The 13871-nt window shown below is 37.1% G+C and overlaps 1 protein-coding gene across 10 annotated transcripts in view; it reads right to left on the bottom strand.

Annotated features, from left to right (window-relative positions):
* AGTPBP1 (ATP/GTP binding carboxypeptidase 1) overlaps nucleotides 1-13871 on the bottom strand; it is a 76215-nt gene that overhangs the window by 56392 nt on the left and 5952 nt on the right. For 8 of the 10 annotated variants that reach the window (XR_011323288.1, XR_011323289.1, XM_069776655.1 and 5 more), the window contains exons 2-5: nucleotides 8636-8767; nucleotides 7534-7604; nucleotides 850-980; nucleotides 258-325 (exon numbers count right to left, since the gene is read on the bottom strand). Coding sequence is in view for 8 of the 10 variants with exons in the window: in XM_069776655.1 (XP_069632756.1) it covers nucleotides 258-325; nucleotides 850-980; nucleotides 7534-7565 (231 nt within the window). In the remaining 2 variants the exon portion in view is untranslated. Of the gene's footprint in view, nucleotides 1-257; nucleotides 326-849; nucleotides 981-7533; nucleotides 7605-8635; nucleotides 8768-10393; nucleotides 10496-12316; nucleotides 12339-13871 lie in introns of those variants that run through there. The other 2 variants (XM_069776656.1, XM_069776654.1) reach the window with 2 other exon arrangements.

Below are 13871 nucleotides of genomic sequence, written 5' to 3' on the forward strand. Positions count from 1 at the left end.
AAAACCAATTAAAATCTAGTTTGTAGTATGACATATTAATTAGAACTGATAGTTGCCAAATAATTTCTTGAATATTTAAAAATAAGGGGGAGAAATTCTTATGTAGGTTATGATACTTAAAGACCATATCTAATCATTACAGTCCTACACAAGTTTTGGAGACTAGCTAGGATAACAACATATTTAATAATACAAAGCCCAATGATAAAATGAAAACTTGCTATGTACCCTTAACCACACAGATTAAAAAGTTTTACCTCTAGCGTTGACAGGATAACTTCTATTCCAGTAGAGCCCTTAGAAGTCATCTCCTTCCTGGTTTTTTCTGCCAGTGAGAAAAAGACCACTTTTAATGTTCTAGCTTGCAGAAAAAAAAACATGATCATATACAGATTGATCAGAAAATCTACACTGCTAATAATAAAACCTATTTAAAACTGCATATATGTATATAAAACTAAGTAAAAGACTTAAGTGATTTTAACACTCATTTTTGCTTTTACTTGTTCAACAATCTTGTCATGCCCTAGAAAAGAAACTGTAAAGAAAAAAATCTGTAAGAAAGCCCTCCTCCAGATACTTCTACTTCTCATATATATGCACACACACATACATATATTGTGAATTATTACTTAAATTATCGCTGTATCAGAACGCACTCAGTGTAAGCAATACTATACCAGATAGCATTAAACAGGGCCTTAAACAGGTGCTTTCAACAATCAGGGACAAAAACATATAGACAATCAAGTTCACCAAAAAGAAACAAAGAAAAGTCCAGCAAGGAAGAAATATAAGGAGGAAGGCTCTAAAGGAGAACTACTAAACCCACACAACTTAGATATTTACCTTGACTCTGAACCAGATGAAGGATCTTTGAGGTAACGTATCTAGCATTGTCTGCTTCTCCTAACACAGAGTCCAAATTGATCTTCTCCAGCTGTGACAGCAGCGACATAGTCCGAGAACTGGTAGAAACACTACAAGAAAGATTTTTTTACATTCACTTTTCGCATCTAGACCAGATCAAAAAAAAATACTAACAACAGAAATCCCATGTCAGAGTAAGGGGAGTGGATAATTCACCTTCATATTTTCTCTCGATAGAAAAACAGTCTTAATTCTCCTTAATTCTGGCAAATTTACAGATTTTGCAAAGCCTGCATTGCAGCAGACTAATTATATTTAACAGCATCTCCAAGAGCAACTGTGAACAGGGAAATTGGTTGCAGCAAATAAACTCCAGATATAGGTACAAATGTTGTTTATCTATGTCAATTAGAGTAACTTATATTTAATATAGTTTATGTTAAGTGCCAGGATACTGTATCAAACCTGCCATTCAAGGAAAAAATGGCTACAAACAGTCCCAAAGACTGTTTGTCTTAGAGAGCTGGTGTTTTGGAGGTGAAAGAAAAGATTATCATTCATGAAGTGAGCAAGCCAGAACCTACCAGCTGAAGAAAAAGAACACAATTTTAAAGAAAAACTTTGGAAGGTGTCCAAAACTATCATCAGTTTGGATTCATTTTGAACACAAGGGTATTTTGGCCTGACATCATAAAATTGCCTTGAAAATGTATTTTAATATAAGAAACAATTTTGAACCAGGCATTCATATAGATAGGCAAATTACAGATAAACAATAAATTTAAATATTTATAGTATTCAAAATAGTCAGTCTAGAAATTATTTGCTTTCCAGTTTTACATGATAACTACTCAGAATAGTTTTGAGATTCACATTCCCACATGAAAGTAATTTTTAGACAAATGGTTAACATTCGAATTATAGTCATGTAATCAACTACAGGAAATGATGATTTCCAAGGATTAACTACCTTGACTTTTCAATTTTGTAACATTAGAGTCCCGCAATAATCAACAATAATTCATTTTACACACATACTGTTCTGACTATCTGCAATAACACTAAAGTATATAACATTAGGCTTTATAAATACTGTCAGCTTTGTTTCTAACAATAAGGCATTATTATTCCTTGATTTTTATTTTACATCTGTGAAAAGGTTTCACACAGTTAACTCTACTAAAATAATTTGTTTAGATGTGGACAAAAATGTTAAAATCAAGGAAAAAATGTAGCTGACAGCAATGGTTGTACTGTCATGAAAGCAAATTGATATAAAAACTGCTGAGGAAACTGCTTCTACCACTTCCATTTTTCCATCTAAATGAGAAGCATAACCAAAAAACAATTTCAGGTTACAGATGATACTTACAAGCTGTTAAAATCAGTAGTAAGAAATGGTTATACTAATTATAGAGCTTAAATCAAAATAATTTTATATTGTGAAGTAAGTATATCACCTTCCCAGTTATTTGCTAGACTTTGACTTAAAAGTATTTTTTGATCTAAAATATATCTGTCTTGGTTGCTGAAATATTACTTTCCTTGGATAAGTAAAGCATAATCCCTCCAATCCTTTCTCATCATCTAAACCCAGGTTGAATAGTATAAAGCCATTACCACTTGCATAAGCTTTGTTTTGTTTACTTCTACTTCTCCATTTATCCACTGAACTGGAAATACTCCAAAATAAACCCAAGATTTTAATTAAATCCACAAGCTCTGTTGATCTGCTGTACAAACTGACAAACTTCCAAAGGATGTTATCTTCACCAGCTCCACAATCAAAACAAGAGTCCAGCCAACCCACATATAAATCAACGTGTAACAGAACTGCTGCTTCAATGTGTGTGTGTCTGTATACACATGTATTTAATTTCCATTGTGGTGTATCATTGGTCTCACAATGAAGTGAATGTAGTTTGAAAGCTGGAAACAAGACAAGAAAGCAAAGATGACCCTTAGGAACAAAAAACCAAAGAAGATACAAGTTTTTGTAAAGACAAAACTCATTTACAGGCACTAAACTTTCAGCGCAAAGCTGATTTTTGACTGCTGCAGCCTGCAAAATTCAAGCAACACTGGCACATGGAAGTAATATACCAGGTACAGAAAGTTAGCATCTAACTTAATTTCTCCATAATTACTAAAAGTTTTAAAAGGTTTAGGAAGGGTAAGTCATTCTCACTACTGGGTGGCATAACAATTTAAGTCCTAAGATTTAGAGGTATAATCTCCTCCTGGGGCCAGAGTTTCTATCAAGGGCAGTGAGCACTCATTGTAGCGGTTAAAGAGGTATCTTCAGAATGGTTTTAGGCTATTCATCTTACAAGCAGTCTTCCAACAGAAATATAGCCAAATAAACTTCACATCTTCAGCATACCCAATAAAGTGTTCTTGAAAATAACACCAGCCCAGAGTCTACGCTGAAATATAAATTAAAGTCCTGATTTCCTTCTAGCTATGACTGAGTTTTCTTCTTAAAACAAGAATTGTACTCTTGTTTATTAATATTCTACACTAGTATACATAGTGGTTTGTCTGGGCTTAAGCCCAGCCAGCAACTAGGCATCACGCAGATGCTCACTCACTCCTCTGCCCTGCCAGTGGGATGGGGAGAATTGGGAAAAAAAAAAATAAATAAAACTCATGGGTTGAGATAAGAACGATTTAGTAACTAAAGTAAAATAAAATGTAATACTAGCAATAATAATAATAAAACATAATAATAACAGTAATGAAAAGGACCAAAACAACCAACCAAAACATAAAGCACAAGAAAAAGACAAGTGATACACAATGCAATTGCTCACCACCTGCTGACAGATGCCCGAGAAGTGATCCACCCCTCCCGCCCAACTCCCTCCAGTTCATATACTGGCCATGACATTCTATGGTATGGAATATCCCTTTGGCTAGTTTGGGCCAGCTCTCCTGGCTGTGCTCCCTCCCAGCTTCTTGTGCATGTGCTTGCCAGCAGAGCATGGCAAACTGAAAAATCCTTAACTTAGGATGAGTGCTACTTAGCAACAAATAAAACATCAGTGTGTTATCAACATTATTCTCACACTAAATCCAAAATACACTGTACCCGCTACTAGGAAGAAAATTAACTCTATCCCTGCCGAAACCAGGACATGGTTATAACACCGTGACAGCTTTCAATGTCTGCACAGTAAATCTAAAAGGCTGTAGGACAGGAATTACGACAGCCAGCCTGACTGACTCTGCTCCTGTACGTAATACTGCTGTGACAACCCATTTGACCTACAAGCCAAACTGAAGCCCAATTTACAATGGGACTCCTTCCGATACTTGTAATGCAAATATGTACATTTTGACCAACAAACCATTCAGGATCCAAAACTAGAAGACAGCTCTCCAAAACAGAGAGGCACCATGGAATTCAGTATTTTTAATCCAACAGCTAGGTAAACCAAGGGAATAGTCAGGATGGCACAATAAAAACCGTATCCTGTCAGAGCTAGATTTCCTCTTAAGCTGCTGACATTGCAGAACTGCACATGAATACCCTGAACAGTGTGGCCAGCCCTTCATACAAAACTTGTTTTCCCACAATGTGAAGAACCCTTGTTACTGAAAGAGACATTTTTCACCCCACCCATTCTACAGCCTTCTCGGAAGAGCACTCTGTAGTCACCGAGGGCAAAGGCAACCCTGTTGTAACACTTTGTATCCCTTCATTTGAAAGTTTTTCTCCCTGCGCTATAATCTTACTATTTCCGGCTCTCCCCACTACAAATGTGACTGTCCTTTATCCATTCCAGTGGTATACCTAAGCACAGTACCTTGCACATATTTCCATCAATATTCTTAACCATTTTCTGCATTTGACAAGAGTATTTCGAAATCATTTGGTACTCCAATATTTTTGCAGATCTTTTCAGCTTGAAGTTGTCTGCAATTTTAACAAGAACTCTTTCTTCTCTTTCAGATCATTAGTCAAAACTCTAAATATTTTCAGTCATTAACTGTAACCAGAAACAGAAAGACAGACCACATCCAAAAACAAACTGTGCACTGCTTCCTTCTGACAGCATTCAACTACCACTGCTCTGGTATCCTGTCAGTGCTCTACTCCAGAGCACTTGCCTTAGCTTCCTGATAGCAATCACATGCAGTGGTTACTTTAGTAAAGCTTTAAACATGTATGTGGTATTTTAATGCCACTTTTGTGCTCATGGGATCTGTGACTCTCACACATGAAAAATCAGATGTATTTTCAAGGACAACTCAAACCACTTTTGGCTGTTCGCAGCCTCATCCATTTGGTTAGTTCTTCCAGGACCCTTCTGCACACACACAAAAAAAAAAAAAAAAAAAAAGAGATGGTGGATCGACAGCTACTCGGTTTCTGCTCCCTGACTCCCGCAGACACAACCACTAGGTTTGCCACCTCTGTCTTTCACTATTTAACCCAAATCGCATGAATTCTGAAGACAACCGATAATTATTATACTGGGATGGATTCAGACTTTCTTTAAGTGTCCTGAGGTACAGTTCACCAGGCTTACTTGATCCCATACACTGCATGACTCCGGAGGCAGGAAACCCTTTCTCCATCCCACGTTCAAATGCCACAGCTCAGAACGCCCCTCACACCACCACCTTGTTTGCAGAAAGGAAGCATGAACAAACAAGCTTGCTGTCATCTCAACTGTTGCCAAAGCGTACAGCATGACTCAGCTAACGAGAAAGCTTTGCGGATTTCCTCCTTCTCTGGTTAGGAAAGCTGTGAGTAGATATAAAGGAAGCAACTGCCCCAACAGTGAGGAACACAGGACTTCAGGGGTTCACATTTGAAAAAGAACTGCCTTAACAAGAAAGCCTCTTTGCAAAGAAAATTCCCTCACTGCAGGGACACTTCTTGCAGTCCCCCCAATTCCCAAAAAGTTTAAGCATTCTTTAATTATGAGGAAGTGCTAGATTCACAACTCTCCATTACTCACTGCACACTACTTTCGCTATGCAAATGCTAAACTACATCATGACACCTTTCTAAGTGTCTGCTCACAATGAGAAAGGTAACGCTAATGGCTATCACAGCAGCATATAAAAATTCAGTTGTCTTAGAATGATTTTCAGCTATTCATCTTGTAAGAAGCCTTCCAAGAGACAATGGTGAAATGAAGGAAGTCACCAGAAACCTTCAGTTTCCCAACCGTACCTACTTCCTCTGAAACTGCTGTTTGCAGTCAGCCAGAACACTGACATATCGGGGAGTGTCTTCTTCCCCCACAGCAAACAGGTCTTCCGTGTTCAGCATGTTAGAGCAACCCATTAAAAAGCTATTTTAAAGTAGGCAGGCTTCTCATGAGTTTATTTTCATTTTATTCCAATGCAAACCATTTCCACATTACTTTGTTTCTCAACCACCTCCACATTACCAAATAATGTTTGGAGACCTGATACTTCCAATTAGCTCAGAGCTACCTCTGCACAATAAATTCACCGTAATTTATTCACGACTTAGGGAACAACTGTTTTGAACTGCAGGGATGGAAATTTCCATTTTAACTCAATAACTAAAGAAGAATAAACGGTACTTAAGTAGCCACTCTGCAAAAATCTAGTATTCTTTGTGTTCGCATACTTTACGTATTATAATTGGTAGTATTTCCAAGAAAACCCATTGCTGACAGAGAGTATGACTTTGCTTATCATAATGCCTAAGGAACTAATATACCATCAGTAGAAAACATATCAGTTTCTTTACTATTTCTTTTGATCTATTTCTCACACAAACAAGAACAGCCAGTCTCTGATATCAAACCATTCGACTCTTAAGGTCAGCAAAAGCAAAAATTATTCTACATGCAACCATTTAAATTCAAATTTTAAATCCATCCCAAGATATAAAATTAATCCACAGTAGAGTATGTCCTTCATGCAAATTCATCCATTCATTTAGACAATAATCAGTATTTCAGAGAGCCAAGACTGAAGCCAGAATTCCCTATTTTGCTGCCTTTACAATTTTTTTTTTAAATCTGATTAGATGGTTTGCTTTAATGTGGTGGTTTAACCTGTGCTCGCTTAAGAAAAGAGTAAGACTGAACACCTTTCCATAGTTTCCTGATGCTTAACAGACATGTTGCGTTCCACAGATAATCTCATAATTTTTTCAGATATTTGCTAAAACAAGTTATCAATGAAAATAACAAACACAAGTTTTCAACTCTTGAAATCTTCTGTAATCTCACTCTTGTTTGTCCTAGCTATGTGTTGGATTGCAGGACTGTTGGAGAATGATATGCATTTTATGAAAAATTCATGGCTTCTTATACAGTATTATAAACCTGTCCTTTAATTCTTTCAGCAGAAATCATTTTATGTTTTGCCAATATTTGCATAAAACAATTAATTGATAGTTGTTTCAATGAAATTTAATGTACATTTTATATTTGAACATGTCTTAACACTAACTGAAAATTCTAAATTTAAGAAGTTATTTATTAAGTGTGAAGCTACTTTATGCTAATCAATATTGACTCCCTCAGCGTTTCAGGACATCACTTTACACATACTTACTAGGGACCCATTAACGTATATTTTGTCTATCTTAAAATTAAGATATAGACTGCTTTTTTCACAAATCTCATATAGCTTGGTGTTGAGAAGTCACCATAGTATTAAATTTACCTTTTTTCAGATGATGTTTTTACTTTGTTCATATCGGAAACCTGATTCTTCAAATCACCATCCCTGAGAACCTGGAAGATATTAAATAACTGCAAATTATCAACATCATCTGTTCTTTAATGATGAAATGCTACCGCCATATTGGATGTCTCTACACTAGAAATGTTAAATAAGTTAATTTGCATTGACTGCATTTCTCCACACTGTCACAAGCTCTTCTCTCTTCAATCTATTTGATCCAGCTTTTAAAATAAACTATTGCAATGTAAGTATGGAGTATGATTCTGCATTACAATTCAGTCCTACAAAGCTGAGAGCATCCGATTATAGTAAAACAGAAATTTATACCAGTTACCTAATAGATAATATTGTCATATCCATAACAGAATTTTATTGAACAAAGCTTTTGCTGAAGCCAGTAAATACACTTCTTTAAACTTACATGACAATGTTATGAGATGCCACAACATACTTAATTCTGACTGCCATTTCATGTATCTATAGGATAACTAGTACTAGAGGCACAGTGAGAAACATGGAGTGTTTGGTGTTCTTATTTAAGCAAGACCTGAATACATTTCTTGGACAGAAACCACATCGTACTAAGGACTCAATTTTCCTATCCTTTTAAGGACATAGTGTCCTCAGGGTACACTGCTTCCTCAAATGGTGTCTCCAAGCAATTAAGGTTGCAGTCTACAGGACCATTAACTGAACCTCAGTACTTCCATTTGAGATCTAGTAGGAATGACAAATACTCCCACTGTGAAAAAAACCCCAGTGTCTGCAAAGGGCACAGTGGTTAGTTTTAAGGTAGAAGACAGAGTAAAGGGAAAAAAGGATGTTCAAAGATACGGGTGGTGAGAATGAAGAAGATGAAGCACTTGTTCTCTTGGGAAATGCAGGCAAGAAATTCAGTCAAGCACACACAAACAGTCCTCCCCCACCCCCTGCCCCCTCAAGAGAACTTTGTAAGACCTCTCAAAAATCCTTGTTGTTCAGCACATAAAATAATCAGGTTTTTATTACTAGTAAATTCCACTCTGCAACTGGTAAAAGCCTAAAGCAGATAAGTATGCAGCAAGCTTATTTCCAGACTTACCTGAAAGCAGAATCTTTTCCCAGCAGCCAGGAAGCAACTGCTCAGCTTTTCACACAAATTCCAGCTTGACTCAAGTTAACAGGCATCCGAGGTTTGTCCAAGTACCCTTCAAGTGCAAACTATCTTGACTTCCTTTAAAGAAAACGAACAGTTACAAAAGAATAGCTGTGTCCACCACTGCAGACAATTTCAAAAATTGTAAGGTCTGGATTATTTGAACCAGGTTGCAGGTCTTACTGGGGGGAAAACATTAGATTCTTGAATTCAAGTAGCCAAGTGCTGTTTTGCTTACAGCGTTGACCTGCTGTCAGACAGATGATGAACAGTCTGCCAGTGCCAATAGTGTCTACATATTATAGTGTACTGAACTGCTGCACAAGTGGAGCCAGCTACAGAGCTCGACTATCTTGAACTGCAAGGTCTTAATTTATTTTGCTCTAAATTCACCACAAAGTATTTCAGTAAGCACTAATGTGTAAATGCTCCAGGTCAAGGGTAAAAGACAAGCAGATAAGAAAAAGCAGAAGAACATCTCCCAAAAAAAGTGATAAGGAGCATGGAAAAAAAGAAGAGATAGAAATGCATGTATCGGCAATCCAGAGAGTTGTGGTGGAACATTTATGTACACTAGAGTAACAAAATCTCTTTAACATTTTACACTAGGTGATGCAAAAAAGCCACTTCCAAACTATTTTAAAAACTTTCAATATTATGATTATTTTGAATAAAGGATTAATAGAAGGGTAAAGCCAGAAGGTGCATGAATCTCAATTTAAACATACTTTTAAAACACATTTAATGCCACTTGCCTACCAGTGGTAGCAGAGTAGAGGGTAAATTAGCACCAGTTCTTCGCATTGAAAAGGCCAACAACAACTATTTTAAAAAAACCCTCAAGTTAGAGGGGAACAGAGGAGAGCAGGGAGTGTTGACTTGTTAAACTTCAGGATGATATGTTGGATCCTGTGCAATCTCACTCTGCCTTTTCACATTGTCTGTGGAATGTTATTCCCTCCATCCTCCCACTTGAACAGGAAAACAGGCAGCTTCTTCATATGAAATTTCTCCAAAATTGTAAAGTTCCAAATCAGAAAGCTGCACTCACTGTAATAATGCTACCAACACTAAGATAAATTAAATGGACTGCAAAAATTATATATAGTTTTCACCTTTTCCTTTCTCCCCCAAAAAATCAAAGACATGTCTTAATGTGACACGTATTTGCCTCCCTCCTAGGTGAATTCTTTATCACTGAGCCACTGACTCACCTTCTCCACTGATCCATCTTTTCAGCCCTGTGAAACTTTGCCACTCACTGGCAAAGTTCACGCAAAAGGGCAGAGTATACCCCCCCAGAATTTACCTTTCATGTAAGTTTTGGCACATGCTGAAATGTAACAGAACAACATGGAACCCAGGCTCCTACTTCTTGGGTAGATACTCTAACCACGAAGCTACTGCACAAAATGGTGAGCACTATCACAAAGCACATTTTCTTTTGCTCAGAACAACAGCTAAAGAAACAAACTGGCACCACTTCATTCAGACCTCACATTCAGGTGTGTCTATTAGGCATCACTGGGAGTGCCTGTTAGACTACAGAGAACTCATAAGGACACCATCTTCCTGAATACTAAGTTGGTTTGTATGTGCTAGAACAACATGGAGATGCTTAGATTCTCCAAGCCAGCAATAATACTGCTCAGTCATTGTAACAGGATTCAGAGGAAAATCCACTGACACAAGTTAGGTAGTGACCTGCATGGGAGGTAAAAGGGAACTTCGTAATTCTTGTACTGTGCTCATAATGCTCAATACTAATACCATTCTGCTAGCATAGGTGACTGGACCTCAGGGCTTCTGCAAGAAAACATAACAGTATTATGAACAGGGTCACAGAATCCAGATGTTGATACCTTCTTTTATAAACAGCCCGAGGCCCAGTTCTTCTCCTGGGGATGAAGAAACTTCTAGATTTGGGCTTTTCTTTGCCAACTGCCAGGTTTGAGGTTTTTTCCCTTACTGCAACCCCTGAAGATCACACGTCAAGGACACATGATGTTTCTTGTCCAAACTCTCCATTTGAGACACCAAACAAAGTCCTCTTTTTTTCCTTGATCTCACCTATCTGTATCTGATACACAGTCAAAACTGGCTCCTGATTCTTCCAGAAAGCAGTGTCTCATTCCCATTTTAGGCATTCATTTACATTTGTGATCCTAAATATGCTGCTTTGGGGGAAGAGAAACCTAAATGCTATCTATTTCAAAAAATAAGTGAATAAATAAAAATCCTCTTCACTAAAATCAGGCCAGTGCCTGCCCCACTTCCCTTGTTTGTCTTCTCTCTTAGAGGAATCCTTTTTCATTTTCACGCAAGTATCAGGAATTTCATACCAGAGCAGAAAGCTACCCAATCATCAGATTTACTCTCCATCATCTACCTAATAATGGAAAGAGGGAATTAAGGAAAAGTAAATGCTACTAACCAAATACTTCGCATGCACTGTCACAAAACTCTTCTTGCATCTTCTTTAAGATTCTGGTACTTAAACTAATGTACATATTTCAGGGGAAAGTGAGTATTCCCCTTGCTTATTGCAAGCCATCCCGGTGGAATTCTACATGCTCTGAACAGCCACCTTTAAATGAAACTGAAGAATTCAAATTAAACTCAGTACAGTAATGCATGGCTCAACTGCACCAGAACCAGCAGTGAAGTGTATTCACTCTAAATTGTTTTCCCTTTTATCTCCCATTAATTACTAATGGACAGTAAAGCAGGCAGACAGAAAACCAATCTCCAATCCTTACTCATTTACAATCATAATAAGAAAAAACGCATAGTCACCATTACAACATGTCAGTGCTGAGCACTTTCATTGTCATTTTGCTAACATCACATCTGAAAGAAATTCTCATATGTTAAACAAAACGTAACCTCACATCTGAGGCTGAAAACTTTTATTTTAACCAACAGCAGCTCTGCTTTCATGGTTGCTTGTTTTTTCTTTTCCACTGAAACTGGAAGTTTTTTACACATACATTTAAAATATATATCTATATTTGGAAATTATGCCAGACTGTCTTGCTATCAAGCCCATTTTCTTGCAATAGAAAATCTCCCCCAAAGTATGTTTTCAAATGACTGCCATGGAAGACAAATCTACCAGTATCTGGCAAGATACTGGCAAGCAAAGGGAGCTGTATTAGTCAGACAGGGCAAAATGACTCTGCCACAAAACCAGTGCTCAGAAGTAACATGTACAGAGCATGTCAGATAACACCTACCTCTCAAGACTGTGGAGAGTGGAAAAAAAAAAAAAAAACAGGTTTTATGCTAAAATCCTGCTATTAGAACTCTCTCTTAGGGAAAACAAAAGATAATGTCTGCTACTGAAGCGGGAGGGCATTCTGAGTTTACATACAGAACTCATGCTTCAATTGACCAAAATAATTTAACATGGAACATGCCTGTCTTGGAAGGATAAGTATAAATAAAAAATTTGAAGTATCTTTGTATTTTCTTTTCTTAACCACACCCACCCCCCAAAAAGCCCAACTCAAGCCAAAAAAAAAAAAAACCAACCACCAAAACCCTAACCCCACACACAACCACACACGCAAGAAAAACAAACAAACAAAAAAACCAGAAAATAAACTTCTTAAAAAAGCCAGAGACCTCTGAAATTTACCCTGGTTAATACCAGGACTTCCCTGCAGAGAGAGTACTTTGTAACTACATTCCAAAGAAGACAGTTCTTTTCATGAAAAAAACTAGAAAAATCAAAACCAACTATGGATATGCACAGTTTATTGATACTATTAAATCTGTTCTACTTGCAGTATATTCTAGTTTCTGTATTTTTATTTTCCAGAAACTCATCTTCTTAACTAATATACTTTATACAGAAAGACAGGCCTATTTTTGGAGTCTATTCACTATATATTAAAATAAGACATTTTATCACGAGTTGCAAAAACCACATATCAAATCATATTCATTGAAAGCCAAAACAAAGCTTCAGTTTTATTGTATATATCTATCATAAGTCTCCAAAACCTGTAAGACTGTTCATATACAGATATTTCCATGTTTTGCTTTGTATCCAAAGCTAGGCACATCCCAAAGTATTTTCAAAGCCAGAGCTCAGACTTCACTTATGCTCATCACAGAGTTATTGATTTGAAAGGTTAAAAAAAGCAACCATTAACAAGCGCACAGCTAATATGTCATTTCTTTGCTGTGTACTTATCAGATAGTGGAAGCAAATAGCTGAGCAAAATCTTTGTAAATGTTACACTATTAAAAAAAAAACCAACCTAGCATGGGAAAAAGAAAGGGATACAAAATTCAGAGGACAGAATTGTGTCGAAAAGCAATGAATTAAAAAAATTAAACAGAGAAACCCTAGGTATGAACTGAGAAAGCATGTAATGATTTAAAATTTCATAAATGCTAGGCAGAAAAAAAGCTAAATCAAAACCCTCCACTAGATGAGGTGACCGCATTCTGGGGTATGCTTCCAAAAGACACTTCTACCTCTCACAGAAGTACATGCAGGTCCCCCCAGTCCCAGTGCAAATTAAACCAGAAGCAAACTGGCCTTTGATAGTATATCATTTCACATACCCCAGAGTCTCAGAAGCTGTTCGTAGGCTGAAATACTCTTTCAAGACAGTGAAAAAGTCTTTTTAAACACAACCATATAAAAACACTACTGCATTATTTGTGCTCTAGGCAATCTTAATTCCAAAATACTACTTGTGGCTTACTTTTACAAACATAGAAGTAAATTGTTTGCAGGAACAGACTATTTACTTAAGTAAATTTACATTTGTATGAATAGGCCCTGTGTTCAAAATTTAGGATGAGCAGCAACATGCGACAGCAAAAGTCACCGTCTCAGTACCAAAAAGCAAACTACCCAGAATGCTTGTAGAGAGCAGGTCAACACCGTGATAACCAGCATCCTAAGTACAGCAAAACTCCCCAAATACACCTGCACAGTATGGAAGACTGCAGTATGTTACTTGAGATTACACAAGAAACATTCACCAGGACAGCACAGCGCTCTTCCTTTGGCAGGAGTAAGAACTGGCCACTGCTATTAATACAGCAGTGCTACCTCCACAGTCTCAATCTCTTGTGCCATAAGCACGACTGTCCCTTTGCAAAGTGCTTAGCAATTATACCTTAAAAAACCCCTCTGGCCATTAATCATTTACTCATTCAC

This window comes from Haliaeetus albicilla, chromosome Z (assembly GCF_947461875.1).
Source record: "Haliaeetus albicilla chromosome Z, bHalAlb1.1, whole genome shotgun sequence".
In the NCBI taxonomy this organism is placed as follows: domain Eukaryota; kingdom Metazoa; phylum Chordata; class Aves; order Accipitriformes; family Accipitridae; genus Haliaeetus; species Haliaeetus albicilla.